The sequence below is a fragment of the Theileria parva genome, chromosome 1 (genome assembly GCF_000165365.1).
Source record: "Theileria parva strain Muguga chromosome 1, complete sequence, whole genome shotgun sequence".
Classification (NCBI taxonomy): Eukaryota; Apicomplexa; class Aconoidasida; order Piroplasmida; family Theileriidae; genus Theileria; species Theileria parva.
The window spans coordinates 962,138-975,806 of record NC_007344.1 but is presented as its reverse complement, the minus strand read 5'-3'; the positions used below and the strand labels follow the sequence as shown (position 1 = coordinate 975,806).

At 33.0% G+C, this 13,669-nt stretch overlaps 9 protein-coding genes across 9 annotated transcripts; 4 read left to right on the top strand and 5 right to left on the bottom strand.

Moving 5' to 3' along the window:
• Positions 1-4: 4 nt before the first annotated feature.
• Positions 5-955, bottom strand: TXNL1 (PITH domain protein). The gene is made up of 6 exons (XM_760902.2): positions 750-955; positions 448-719; positions 322-347; positions 203-293; positions 97-170; positions 5-68 (listed from the first exon to the last, which is right to left on the bottom strand). Exons 1-6 carry the CDS (start codon positions 764-766, stop codon positions 27-29), a joined length of 522 nt encoding a protein of 173 aa, XP_765995.1. The 5' UTR covers positions 767-955; the 3' UTR covers positions 5-26.
• Positions 956-1,043: 88 nt separating this feature from the next.
• Positions 1,044-3,796, top strand: TpMuguga_01g00474 (uncharacterized protein). The gene is made up of 4 exons (XM_061305003.1): positions 1,044-2,994; positions 3,068-3,428; positions 3,459-3,579; positions 3,667-3,796. The coding sequence occupies exons 1-4, from the start codon at positions 1,098-1,100 to the stop codon at positions 3,757-3,759; spliced, it is 2,472 nt and encodes an 823-aa protein (XP_061161578.1). The 5' UTR covers positions 1,044-1,097; the 3' UTR covers positions 3,760-3,796.
• On the top strand, positions 3,778-4,844 carry TpMuguga_01g00473 (uncharacterized protein). The gene is made up of 5 exons (XM_061305002.1): positions 3,778-3,873; positions 3,908-4,187; positions 4,228-4,330; positions 4,362-4,463; positions 4,494-4,844. Exons 1-5 carry the CDS (start codon positions 3,798-3,800, stop codon positions 4,776-4,778), a joined length of 846 nt encoding a protein of 281 aa, XP_061161577.1. The 5' UTR covers positions 3,778-3,797; the 3' UTR covers positions 4,779-4,844.
• Positions 4,845-5,182: 338 nt separating this feature from the next.
• On the top strand, positions 5,183-5,625 carry TpMuguga_01g00472 (uncharacterized protein; the record flags this gene model as incomplete). The annotated part of the gene is made up of 4 exons (XM_760899.2): positions 5,183-5,267; positions 5,298-5,364; positions 5,403-5,461; positions 5,491-5,625. The coding sequence occupies exons 1-4, from the start codon at positions 5,262-5,264 to the stop codon at positions 5,623-5,625; spliced, it is 267 nt and encodes an 88-aa protein (XP_765992.1). The 5' UTR covers positions 5,183-5,261.
• Positions 5,626-5,674: 49 nt separating this feature from the next.
• Positions 5,675-6,566, bottom strand: trxB/A (Thioredoxin family protein; the record flags this gene model as incomplete). Its single annotated transcript, XM_760898.2, has 5 exons — positions 5,675-5,905; positions 5,935-5,968; positions 5,998-6,056; positions 6,089-6,283; positions 6,324-6,566. 5 exons carry the CDS (start codon positions 6,564-6,566, stop codon positions 5,690-5,692), a joined length of 747 nt encoding a protein of 248 aa, XP_765991.1. The 3' UTR covers positions 5,675-5,689.
• Positions 6,567-6,707: 141 nt separating this feature from the next.
• On the bottom strand, positions 6,708-8,369 carry ROM6 (Rhomboid family protein; the record flags this gene model as incomplete). The annotated part of the gene is made up of 4 exons (XM_760897.2): positions 7,459-8,369; positions 7,262-7,426; positions 6,759-7,193; positions 6,708-6,724 (listed from the first exon to the last, which is right to left on the bottom strand). Exons 1-4 carry the CDS (start codon positions 8,315-8,317, stop codon positions 6,708-6,710), a joined length of 1,476 nt encoding a protein of 491 aa, XP_765990.2. The 5' UTR covers positions 8,318-8,369.
• A 176-nt stretch (positions 8,370-8,545) lies between these two features.
• Positions 8,546-9,032, bottom strand: TpMuguga_01g02430 (putative integral membrane protein; the record flags this gene model as incomplete). The annotated part of the gene is made up of 3 exons (XM_061305224.1): positions 8,546-8,704; positions 8,761-8,856; positions 8,889-9,032. 3 exons carry the CDS (start codon positions 9,030-9,032, stop codon positions 8,672-8,674), a joined length of 273 nt encoding a protein of 90 aa, XP_061161962.1. The 3' UTR covers positions 8,546-8,671.
• Positions 9,033-9,069: 37 nt separating this feature from the next.
• TpMuguga_01g00468 (uncharacterized protein) lies at positions 9,070-11,730 on the bottom strand. The gene is made up of 9 exons (XM_760895.2): positions 11,337-11,730; positions 10,514-11,302; positions 10,391-10,482; positions 10,294-10,361; positions 10,100-10,234; positions 9,870-9,960; positions 9,628-9,818; positions 9,292-9,540; positions 9,070-9,259 (listed from the first exon to the last, which is right to left on the bottom strand). Exons 1-9 carry the CDS (start codon positions 11,617-11,619, stop codon positions 9,136-9,138), a joined length of 2,022 nt encoding a protein of 673 aa, XP_765988.2. The 5' UTR covers positions 11,620-11,730; the 3' UTR covers positions 9,070-9,135.
• Positions 11,731-11,836: 106 nt separating this feature from the next.
• TpMuguga_01g00467 (Inner membrane complex family protein) lies at positions 11,837-13,486 on the top strand. Its single transcript, XM_760894.2, has one exon. The coding sequence runs from the start codon at positions 12,115-12,117 to the stop codon at positions 13,345-13,347; it is 1,233 nt and encodes a 410-aa protein (XP_765987.1). The 5' UTR covers positions 11,837-12,114; the 3' UTR covers positions 13,348-13,486.
• The last annotated feature ends 183 nt before the right edge of the window (positions 13,487-13,669 follow it).

Genomic DNA, 13,669 nt, shown 5'->3' with positions numbered 1-13,669 from the left:
TGTAAATTGGTGGATCAGATTAGTTTTTACTGCATTTCCTGCTCCTTGGTTGGTTTCCAGTTCTCGATCTGAAGAGTAAATTAAGTTACTACTAACCTTTGAGGAGGTGGCAGTGGTTCCATAAAGACCGATATGAGCGATTTTTGTGCTCTCATTTCCATAGTTCTCAGCTACTCACGAGTAATTGGTGGATTGAACGTACCAACGTAAACAGCGAGACTATTAACGTTTTGAAACCTAACGTAACGAAGTAAAACCCTCTCTCCAGCCTCAACATGTGATCTTTCAAGAGTCTACCAACTATAAAATAATATAACAAACCAGTTCTTGGGTACAAGGGTCAGACTCTACAAACCATCAATCAATTAATCAGCCAACTAGTTGAATAGTTATATAGTTAAATAACTGAATAATCAAGTAGTTAGACAATTGAGTGTTCAAAATTACCGGCATCTTGAAAATCGAGGTCTTCACAATTGATGAAAAGACGAAGAATTTTTGGAGCAGTGCCAGAAGCCACACCGTCAGGAAGCGCTTTGACAATCATTGAGTGGATTTTGACAGGGTTCAAGAATTTATACTTAACCAACAGCTGTTCACTCTCACCGGGCGAGGATTGCAAGTAAGTATCAATTCCAGAAGTGAGAGTATTTGTGACTCTATGCAAAGAATCTTCATTCAGGCACTCTAAAGATGATTTATCGACCTGTTCACTCAAACTAAAAATTTATTAAAAGTTGTAAACACACCTGGTTGGAACATCCATTCCTCTATTTAAACATATCTAAATTATTATATTGAATTGTTAGAATCCTTGTTTAAGATTAATATTAGAGTACAATTAACAGAATGAAACCAGCAAGAGTTAATAAATTCTATAAAAATTATACATATTTAATAATCTATAGAAAATTACAGATAAACACAAATCTAATTTGAAAGAATAATATGTTTGTTTATATTGGGACTGAGAGAATAGGTGTTGAATAAAAAATAACTCCATTTTATAATATATTATATAATTTATATTATTTTGTGTACTATATGAAGTTTTTTATTAAATGATAATATTTTAGACTATTTTCTCAATTTTCTCCATGAAGGAGAATGAAATCGCTTTAACATTTATTAATAGGATAGGTTTGGAAAATATTAAGAATGAGGAAATTTATGAATCTATTAAAAATTGTCTTTTCAACACTGAAGTCAAATCAACAAATTCCTTAAATGTATCACAAGCTCCAAAACTTCAAAATGAATCAAATAATTTTAACACCTCAGGTGAAAGAGTAAAATTTAAAAAGGATTCTTCCAGCCTTAAAAGTTCAAATTTGCAAGATGAAAACTTAATTCAAGTCCAGCTATTACAACACTTAGTCTATCTCAGAAATGAATCCAACGACGATACACATGATTCTTCATTTAAAGAAGACCTCAAATCAAAATCACTTTTAGTTTTCTCAAAGAATTTGTTAATTGAATTTAAGAGGAGTAGTAGTTGGTATTCAATTCTAGATGACACACCAGAAGATGAGCCTGAACAGACTTTGAAAGGGATTGACAGGTTATTTGCACTGGTATTATGTTTAGTTAAGTTGGAAAAATACACAAACAGTGAATCCTCAGTGGTTTCTCTATTGGCGAACAATGTTTTATTCAGTTTCAGATACACATTTCAGTCTGAAACGAGCAATTTATCAGTGGTTGATCATCCTGAGTGGGCTATAGATTACATGAAAAATTGTGTAAAAAAATACATGAGAGTGTTTAAAAACGTAAAGAGTGAATTGAAATTTGATACCACAAAATATTTTAATTCACTAGTACCACAACCTTATTCTGAAGATCCAAGCCTACTAGAGGAGTTCACCACTTTATGTAAAGAGGTGGGAATGGATGAAATTATTTCAAATTGGTCAATGTTATTGGCAAGGGAGACTAGATTATTTGTGTACAGTAGGTTACCATTTCTGGTATATGATTACTTTTTGGAAAATGACTATAACAGATTAGAGTTGTCACAGTTAACAAAAGTAATTGGGAAACCAGACTCCTCAAATCTCCTCGAGGTTAGTAGGTCAACCTTTGAAGACGAAAAAGTCAACAGTATTATCTATACTATGATAAATTCTTTGGTTAATTTTGGAATGTATTTGAGGAGTTTTGATCAGTCTTCAAGCTATGAACTGTTTTCAGATTTTGACAATAATACTCTAATTCCATATATAATGATTCAACTATATCACTATCCACTTGGAAATGAAGATAATCCCGCAATTCCAGATAATTTAAATCAATCAGAGTTAAACGGCAGTCTGGAAGATTTTAACCCTAGTACCTCTGGTGAAAGTGGAAATTCTGATCCTTTAACAGACAAACATACTAAGATGGACAAATTTGATAGTAAGATAATGTTGTGTTTTGACTCTAATATTCTATTTGGATGTTTAGACGCTTTGTTGGAAATGGAAAATGTACACGTAATGAACTTAATGAGGAGATTGGTAAGTATTGAATCATTTAGTGATTCTATTGGTGTTCGGTCAGGATTAACAGCGAATATGTATTTACAGGACCGCCAATTCCTATCACAAGTATCCAATCTCCTAACATCTCTTTTAAATAGAATTGAACTCCGCTGTCAATCCTTAAAGTTCCTGGAATCTAAAAGAAAATATGTCACTAAAGTAATTGTTCCAATGTTAGACTACTTTGTGGAAAATGTAAAGCATATTTGGAACTCACTGGATAGTATACTAGAGTCATGTACAATTTCATGTCTTCTCATGGAATCTGCCACTTCATTACATGAGTTTTTTCTAGAATTCCCACTCTCTGAACTCATGCCAGAGTCGTTGTCAAAACTCGAAACTGTTAATCAGAAGATGGTCACAATTTTTGATCAATACTTCGTGGAACTCTACTACGACACATTCAAACACGTACACAGACAACCTCTTGAAGTTCTCAATACAATCACACACAAACTCCTACGTAACACAAATTTAGTTACATATAATAGTTAACTCCACACTTTAATTAAGTTTGTGGTTGAAAAATGTTTTAGAAATATGTGCGTTGTGTAGTTATAAGAATTATAAGAAGATAGTCACGTGTGTTTTGGGATCGATGGAGAAGTTGTTGGTATCAATTCTGATACCAAATAAGTCAATAGATTTCATACTAGAGGATGAAGATGACGTAGAAACCGCTCTTAACAACTGTCAATTTATGTTAGACTGTGTGAAGAAGTTGGTGGAGCCACTGGATTACAAGGAGACCATGCAGATGGTACAGGATATGGTAGTAATCCTGAGTATGGAGACTGTAGAGTTGAATACTTCTGCGGAATACTTAAACTTACTAGGAACAACTAGAATTTCAGGGAAAACTAGTGATAAACACACTCAAGAATCCAGCCTAAACAAGTACTTATAAAATAAGCCAATGATTTGTAGGAACAGTGAAATGGCATCTGACACCTTCCTTTCTAGTGTAATTTACGATGATTTTGAAGGAGATATACCAGAAGACATACACGATAGTCTAATCGTCTCGAAAATAAAAGAAAAACTAAAAGTATCTCCCATCCAAATTGTTTATCTAATTATTTAATAAATTTATTTTATTTAAAATTTTATGCAAATTGTTTAAATTTGGATTTAGATTAGAAAATTAAGTTTATCCCAGACTTACACATTAATTATCCACATACTCTCGGGAACAGGTTCAGACCAACTCCCACCAGAGGAGTGCTAGCGCAAATTCATAAAATTAATTTATTATAATTTTCGTACATGGTTGACAGTAATTCTAATGTCAGAAACGTCCCTCATGTGGACGGAAATTACCACACTCTGTGCTACATCAAAGGTAGGCTAAATTCACTCAATTCATGGATGTTTAGTTGAAATTAGTAAAGAAATCTCATCCATCGCAAAAAAGGCATATAATACTCTGTTTAATTTAGAAAAATTAAACAATGTGTTATTCTCAGAACAGCCTACGCAGGCAGACTCAGATTACACGCATTCTGATATTGATATGGACTTGGACTCTCAAGTTGGATCCACAAGATTAAGTCCCAGTTACGCCCACTTATCATTATGTAAACCTTTATATTTAAGAAGACAATTTATCGATTCCTTTCTGGAAAAACTTAAAAACACACTTCAAAACCTCAAACCGTAAGAATAAAATTTTCATATTTTCGATAAAATTTTTTAGATTTTATTTAATTCTCGAGAATCGAGTTTCAATTTGCGCAAATGAGAATTTAAACCGCTATTTCGCAGTCTCATTCGTTGATAAAACATGCCGTGATGATACCGTAACCACAATATTCATAATCTAATTTGTAGGTTCTACCGATAATTGACCGTGTTGACCGTGTTCTCGAGTCTTTTGGCTTTGATAAGTATTATGAACAGAGAAAACCACATGTTTCCTTCGCATCAACTAGGGTTTGTAACCAGGTTAATTATTGGATTTAGGACCTCTCACTGGCGTTGAGTGAGTTGTACAAGAGTACTGACCCTTCTGAAGGCTCACATTCATCCAATTACTGGACCAACATTGACTACTTTCTTGAAAAATGCGATAATATTCCTCAGGAAGCTATTAATTACTACGATGCAACTTCTGTTAATTATACCTTTACTTTCCAGGGTTCTGATTTAGAGGACACGGCTATGAATAATGAGGATAAAATATGCCTCTACGTTGATGAAATTCATGTCCTAATTGGCTCCCGTGACCATATCATTAAACTTGTCTAATTCTTTAAAATTTGGGGAATTGAGGAAAATGGAAAATTCCACTCAACTCTAATTCCACATCATAATTTTATTACCCAAAAATTCTCATATTATTATTATACTCTTGAATATATATTACTAGTCTACTATTATTACAGTTAATGATGGAAAATTCGGAATTAGAGGATTTGAGAAAACTTGTGGAGGAACAAAATGAGAAACTGATTAAGAAAGATGAAATGATCAAATCTCTCCTATTAGCCTTAGATAAAGCCTATTCACAGTTAAACTTTCAATCAGACGACGGTACCTTATAAACTATACCACTTTGTATATTAACTTTAGAAGTATACACTGAACCTAAAAGAAATGTTAGAGGATAATTTAAATTTATCTTAGTTGATTTCTACCAATGAGGACTCTCACAAAGTACTAAATGGAACTCCTGTGTCAGTGGATGACTCAATATTTTCAAATAATCATGTACAAAAACATAACTCATGCATGCTGGTACGGTTTATTCTGTAAAATTGATTTTAGTGTTTATTTCCTTTAAATGATTCTCTTCACGGCTCAAAATATCCCAAAACTTTTAATCTAGATTGTGGTACTCTAAACTTACAATTGTGTATATTTATGATTTAGGTCATAAATTCCACTTATTATGTCTTTATGAGACTGTTCAGAGAAGAGAATGCCGAAAAGTAATCTTAATTCAGTTACACAGTTTTAGGTTTGTGGAGAATGTTGGACTGATATTGACTCTGATGACCAGGAAACTATATTAAACAAGGGTAAAATTGAGAAGAAACGTATTTACAAAGAAAGTAAAGACATAGCCAATAAGATTTTAAAGAGTATTCAATAATATTTTGACAAATAACTCACTACACATTAGCACACACAATAATGTATGAAGTATGAATAATAAATTAATGGTATAGTGAATCTAATGAGAGATCAATTTCCTTGATTAGAGTTTTAACATCAACGAGTCCGACGATTTTCTTGTGTACCTCCCCTCTAACGAATAATAAAAGTGATGGGAGTGCTGTAATTTTGTACTCTTCCAAATGGCTTTTATTCTGATCCACATCTACTGAGTGTATTGTCAGTTTATCACTTCTATACTGTGATCTTATCACTTCCTAACAAATAATTATTGAGTTTTTAGTACCAAATTCTCGTTCATCCTTTGACAAGGTCCACACCTACAGGAAATTAAACCCTAATAACATACCAAGTTGCAAAAAAGTCAACTAAAAGGACTCCATTTGAAGTCTTATTATGCTCAATCAGCTGAAAATTGTTATATTAGTAAAAATTATTACTTCGTTTAGGTCTGGGTAACCGCTTTCACGACCTGATCCGAATCTTGAGAATTTACTTATACGATTGCTGAAAAAATTATCATCCAGTGGGCAGGATTTAGAAACGTTATAACTTCTAATGAAGGAGTAAGAAGTGTAGGAAGGTTCCAGTCTTGGTTCCAAATTCATGTTATTTATATTGTCAACATTGGAGTCCTAAAAATTAAATATGTTGTGTGTAAATAATTTTAGTTACTTCAGCGCTATTGTGTGATTCTTCAGGCTTTACTGAATTCTTTCCAGCGGAGCCTTCCAAAGTGTATGAAAATGGAATTACATGATGGTTGATTGGGAATTCATATTCAAAATAGTCTATTTTGATAGGGTTAAATGTGGAATCCTTAGCGATTTTGGAATCTTCTGAATTTTCAGAATTTTCTCTACACTGAACTACATTTAATAATATTATTAAGCAAAGAACTGAATTTATATACTTCATTTTTAATGTTTCTACTTCTAAATATTATATAATAGGTTTGCCAATCTATGGATAATCTGAGGCACCACACATGTGTAAAATAAAGGCATAAAATATGAAAATGTAGAGTAAAATGTGTTTTAAATTTATTATTACATGGAATTAAATCTTCCCAAACCCTAAACAATTTGAGGTCAAATCAGTTATTCATACCTTGGAACGTTCTCATCCACTGACTCTTGGCCGTTTTCACAGAGAGTGAGAACGGGTTATAGAAGCCTGGTCTTTTGTTTACATATTGCTGGAAGAAACAGTAAAGTGCTCCTGCTCCCATCCCTATGAGATGTGCGGCCCACGCTATGTTCGGACTCCTTCCATTCATTAGAAAGAACAAATTAGTGGCTACAAAAACCTGACCGATTTGTAAAATGCTTAAATTAAGTCCCGGGAGCGGAAATACTGTTCTGAAGAAGCTATTTGGGAAGGTTGAAGCCAAGAGGTACATCAGCCCCGAAATAGCTCCTGACGCTCCCAGAACTGGAGTCTTATAAAAATACACGTGACCCAAACTTGACGCCAACGATGATAAAAACATTACATTAAATATATCATTCGTCGTTATCCTTCCTACCTTCGACACATTTCCCACTACAATTGTTATTATTAGTAACATTAGGTAGTATTAGTGTTAATTGAGTGATAGTGTTGGGAGTTACCGTTGAGTGTGGAGTTTGAGGAGAAAATACTCCTTACAAATGTTTGTAGGCTATTATTAACGTGGTGTGTGCTGTAAAACGACATGTGATTATTAAACGTCTTCATCAATTGATGAAATAACATACAATTCACTCCAAAATGAACAAACGATGAATGACTTATCGCTACGAACATTATACAACTAAATAATTAATACCTGAGGTGAGTAGTGTGTGATAGCGTTTGGATTTAAAGGCTTCGTAAGATGTGATGAAGTGTTTATTCATGAATTCTGAGAATTTAGTGCTGGCTGTGTTTTCGGATAACTTCCAAAGTGCAAAAACTGCTCCGCAAATTAACATAAACGCGTTACTAAAGGTTGTCGGCGGCGTGTTACTTAAAACTACCCAAAATGGGTCCATATGAACCGCATTTCCACCTCCATTCGTAGGATTAAACGGTGACAAATTAGAGAAATTAACGCCTGAATTGTCGAAAATACTGTCGATTTGATCCTTTACTCGTTTGAAATAACCGAAAAAAGGATTTACGAAGAACGAATCAATGTCTGAATTAATAGACTTTGGAATCTTAGCGCCTTTAGGGTTTGGATACCTAAACTTCTCAATGTGTATATAATATTTATTATCCTTTGTAGGTGACTCGTATGTATAATCTTTAGAAAAGTAAACTACATCTTCATCATCAAACGGGTCAAACGTGGTAGATTCATCCTTTTCATCGGTTACTTCTTCCTCCTTATTTTCTTCATTTTTATCGGTGGATTCATCAGGATTCTTGTGTATAGCACAGCTTGCTGTGGTTATGAAGGCTAAATATCTGAAATTCCTTTTATGCTTTTTAAAATTAGAATTATATTTGTTCTTCTCAAATATGTTTGAAGTTATTGGTATTTTACGATTATTCAATGTGGTTAAGGAGTTATTTGTGGAATAATTAGTATATTGAAAGTTCCTTTGAGGATAAAATCTATGGAATATCCCATCATGAAAAACAATAAGATTCTGCCTTAAGTTTCTAATTGCTGTAAAGTTTGTTATTCTAACATATGACATATTGAACTAAGATTTTACAAAATTTTAAAATATTACAAATAATTATTCTAGCATATTTTATTAAATTATATTACTGAATAGTAACTCCAGTTAACACATCCCCATGGCATAACCAATAAATCGAAATTTAAGCATAAATAATCAATAAATAATAAAGATTATATAATACTAAAACCATAAAATTGGAATGAACTTAAATTATGGTAAAAATAAGGGAATACAAGAGTATAAGTTTGAAATATGGAAATTGAGAGCTTTTTTTAAAAATTTTATGTTTGAAATTTATTTATTTAATAATCCAAAAATGAGAAATAACTTGAAATTGTAAAAATAAATCGAGTGTATCCAATGTGTTCATCCTCCAACTTTAGCGTCCATTTCAGCCTTCTAAATATTTATATAAATATTTATTTAAATATTTACACATGTGTCAATAGACTTACAAGTTTGCGTACACCAAAAAAACATGAATCCAGGGGATAATACAATAAAAGAAAGAAGCCTGTGATAAGGGCATATGACTGTAGGAATCCCGGGGTCTAAAAAAATTAATTATTAATATTAAAGATACTGTCAGGGGCCAGAGTGGACCGAGTAATTTTCTGAATCCTTTTCCTTCATATTTACTCTTTGCGTGATATTTTACTCGTTGCGTTAGGATATAATTACTTCTATATAAACTTGGCAAATTCCTATAAACTGATTTTAAAACCATTTTTTCAAATGTTTAAAAAATCATAAAACGTAAATCTTCAAATAAATTCATAAAAATCAACAAAGTTATGAATAGTGTTGGTTGGGTATTTACACATTGGATATTAGGTGAAATCTGGCGGATTCCAGGAAACGTCTTCTTTAAACCTTGTTTTCCAGTATCTTGATATATGGCGATCCGGCACATGTCTATACTTATGCGATTCATACCATATCGAATGTGTCCGACTATACAATTGTGTGTTAAGTGTTTAGCTTACTCTTTTTCTATAGTGTCCAAGGTAAAAGGATCATCAGGGTTTGATGTTTGTTTCTTTAGCCATTGGTTAAAATCGTAGTCTCCTTCATCCCAGTCATATTTAAATTCATATTTCTTGTCACTTTCACGTTTTCTTACGGGCTCATCTACCACTCCAACTCCCACATATACATTCCCCGATGGGCCTAGAATTACATAATCCCTATTATTCTCCGCATTCTCCACCACCTCCTTATTCTTCCCAATTAACCTATTCACACATTAATTATAATAATATAATAATAGTATAATAATAACAATAGTATAATAATAATAATAGTAGTATGATGATGGTTACTTGCAGGTATTGAGTGAGTGTGTGATGTATTGTGAGGATTCTCGGTACATTGGGCCGATTACGACTTGATTGTATTCACTGAAAATGTACATGTAAATTCGATATGGTAAATTCCAGCCTGGTGGTGATACTAACTTCAATGAACAATATCCATCCACTGAATTCGCCGTCCCCTCAGGATAAAACCATAACTACATCAACATTTGGGAATATTCTATTGAGTTAATATTTCTAGTTAATACTTGGAGAGGTTCTACGCCGCCTAAATTGAACACTTGTGATCTGATTGGCTGTCCCCTCATCTTCGGATTCTTCTTACATAACCACGGAACCCTAATACACATACAAATAACTATATTAACCAAATATTAATTAGTTATTACTAAGTATATATTACTATATATTACTAAGTATTACTAGTTGATATTACTAAGAATTAATAACTATATATTACTAAGATGGTTGTGTTTACCAGTAGATGGGCCATGTGAATTGCATTCCAGCGGAAATGGCGAATGGATATGTATCAGTTGAGCCTATGAATTGTACATCAAAGAAACTATCCAGTGTCCTGTCCTCATCACCAAATCCACCCTCATAATAACTCCTATCCCACTATTAATACTAACTACATAAATAGTAGTAAATAGTGTGTGGATTGATTACCGTTTGAAATAGTTGTTATCTTGGTGTTTGGGCATTAATTGTTCCCACTCGATGGAGTCAATAAATTCCTAAATCTTATAATTTTATATGTTATTACCTTGGTTATATCATTTCCTACATCCCGTTCACCTCTTACAATATCATCTTTATAATCCACATCCATCTTCCAACGTAATCTTTGCAGTCTCCCTAACCCAGAAATTATTCATTATAATAATACCTGAATCTCGTTTTCGTTGTAATTCCCTTCTTCTGCCAGTTCTGTGTACTGGATTCTCCGGGTCAATGTAACTTGGAAACGCTGTAGGCTGTATCATAACTCTATGTAATAATTCTCTATCCCTTTTCGTATTCTTATCTGATTTAAACTTTAAATCTTGAAAAAATTCCTTAGTATACAACTTATAATCATCGAAAACCTCGTAATCATTATCTCCAACCTCATCATACAACTCAACCAAATCTTCTACACTTTCAGTAGAATTCTCAGAAATACTCTGATCCTCAGTAACACTCTGATCATCGGTAACAGTAGTTTGATCAGTGGGTTTGATCATTTGATATATGGCGTCTAGGACATCATTGTCAAATTTAGGTTCTGAATTAGGGTTTTGACTACCCATTGGTACTATGGGATCAGTACCAACTTCTGGTATTTTATAACTTGACATTGATCTTGGTAAGGGTAATTCACAGTCATGTTCACCGTTAAAAGCATTTCCATCAATTACGTACACAGACTTCTCACTATCCTTTCTTCTCTTTTCAAAAAACTCCTCCATCGTAGAGTCCAAATGCTCCTTAATGTTCTCTTTAGTTATGTTAAAGTATCTGTACAGGTTACAATTCTTCCCTAAAGACTCGTCAAAGAGCTTATCTCTTTTCAAATATAAATCCTTAAGCATTTTGTGGTCATCTTCTCCAGGCATTAAAATGTTACTGTAAATTCTGTACCTCAGAGTTGGACTACATTTGTAGTCAGATTCACTCGTTATAAATCCCAAAGATTCTAATTATAATTGATGCTCGAGTGTAAAACTTACTTGATTTCAGACTCCATTTGTAGGTTCCACTGGATAATTTTGGACTTAAATTATCATTTTTTGAGTTAAAAGAGTTGTAAATTGTGTTGAATTCGGGGGAATTATGCGATTTTAGAGACTTTGGTGCGATTAAGGGTGGAATCCTATCACCTCTAAGGGTTAAGCTGAAAACACAGTGAAATAATCTCAAATGTGTAAAGATTCTATCATTTAAATTTATCAATAAAATAAAATAAAAACAGAATTTCAATTTTAAAGAGTTTGAAAAGCGGTAAAAAAACATATTATTTTATCAAATGTACGGTAACACATTATCCAAATTACCAATAATAATTAATATTTATTATTATATTACATTTTAAAATTATTTAATCAATGCGATAAATTAGTTACATATTTATATTTATTCATAAAGTATGTAAATCTGGCGACGTCGTGGAATTACACCACTAATGTGTAAATAAAATATTTTTTTCATAATTTATTTAATATTAATTTAACTAATTAATATATTTTATTTTTAATTTTGAATATTGTACAGAGTTTTGGTATTGCTCTGTTTAAAATGAAATAACAAATTTATTTTACGGTTCCATCTGAGCCCTGGCTCAGTAAACGAGCCTAAAATTTAACACACCTCATGTATTCACTATCACTTTATGCATTTAAATTTGGCTCACTAATCATTTTCTCCAAATTATTTTCAGATCAAATTTTCTATTCTAACATTGTTATAACATTGTACTATTGTCATTAGAAATTGAGTAAAAATTTGAGGATGGTGTTTTGTGGTAGTAATTGTTGTAAGGATAAGTTGAACCAGAATGTATTTATTAGCGAGTACAATGTGACTGGAATCCCCCTTATGAACTTTGTCAACGTAAATGAGCTAAACTTTATTAACGGCAATGTGATACGGGATATGCAAAGAGCTATCATACTGAAGCCGATAACGAGGGAGAAGATCGTGGAGGTGCTGGTGGAGGAAATTGATGAGAAAATAGTATACGTTCCACAGGTCCAGGTAGTTGACAAATACGTAGAGGTAGTAAAACCCATCGTAAAATACAAGATTAAAGAGGTTAAGAGGCCAGTAACCGTTGAGAAGATCAAGAAGGTCCCGAAGATATTTGAGGAGGAAAAGACTATTGAAGTGCCTGAAATTCAGTACGTTGAAAAGTTTGTCGATGTGCCGAAAGTCGTTCAGAAGGAAAGGATTATTGAAATTCCACTCCCAGTTGTCAGGGAACGGAGAATTCCAGTCCTAAACGTGTCAAAAGAGGAGAAATTTCAGGAAGTTGACGGCCTTGAATATAAACTTGGGTCAAGTTCTTTCAATGACTCTTCGTCAATTGGTATTGAAAGCTCTCTAAGCTCAACTCTCAATTTGGAACACAATGATGACGTTGGTGGTCAAACTGGGCTTAACAGTGGTAAAAACAGTGACTCCAGATACTCTAACACTCTGAACAGTCCCATCAGGGACCCGAACAACAGTCAAAACAACACTCAAAACAACACCCAAAACAACACCTCACAACACTCTAAAAACGCTCAGGATAACGAGTCTGAAGTTGGGGAATATTCTGATTTGGAATATTACAGTTCAAAGATGGCAAATTACAACAGCAGTGAGAATGAGGATAGGAGGGAAATAATGAGTGAAGTATCGATCCCGAGTATGGAAATTGAAAATGATGGAAACTCGCTGAGTCTGGGATTTGAAAGTGATCGACACTCAATAACACTTTACAATTGTGAAAATAAGATTGAAATTGAGACGGGAGACGGTGTTTTGGATGAGTATCCGGATATAGGAAGCCTTTCGGTAACTGAAGCACCGAGGTCAAATTTAGATGAGGAAAAAATACAAGGAGAAATTAGAAGAGCAAAGTTTGAGTCTAGAGTGAAGTTGAATCCAGATATGGAGGTGAAGTTGATTGAAAACATTTCCTCACAAATCATTCCAGGAACCATCAAAGCTCTCAAAAGAAACCGAAAACACAAGTAATCAAGTGGAAATAAATTTTAGGGTTTTTACTGTAAATCCAGGCTGAAAAGTTTAAAATAATTAAATTTGATTTTGCAGCAACCTGATATTTTTTTAAATTCTAGATAAAATGTGTAGAATAATATTTTAAATGTGTATTTTGTAGTTTTTTAAAATTTGAATGCATTGGATTTATTATTTGTTTTATTAAAATTTCCTGATTATTGATTTTAAATGGACGTGGAATCATTCTGGCAAGTCCGTTTTCTGTCCCTGAAAATTTTATAATTTCATAAACTTCGCACTTTTTCTTGGATTATTTAAGTAAATTTACGAATGTGTT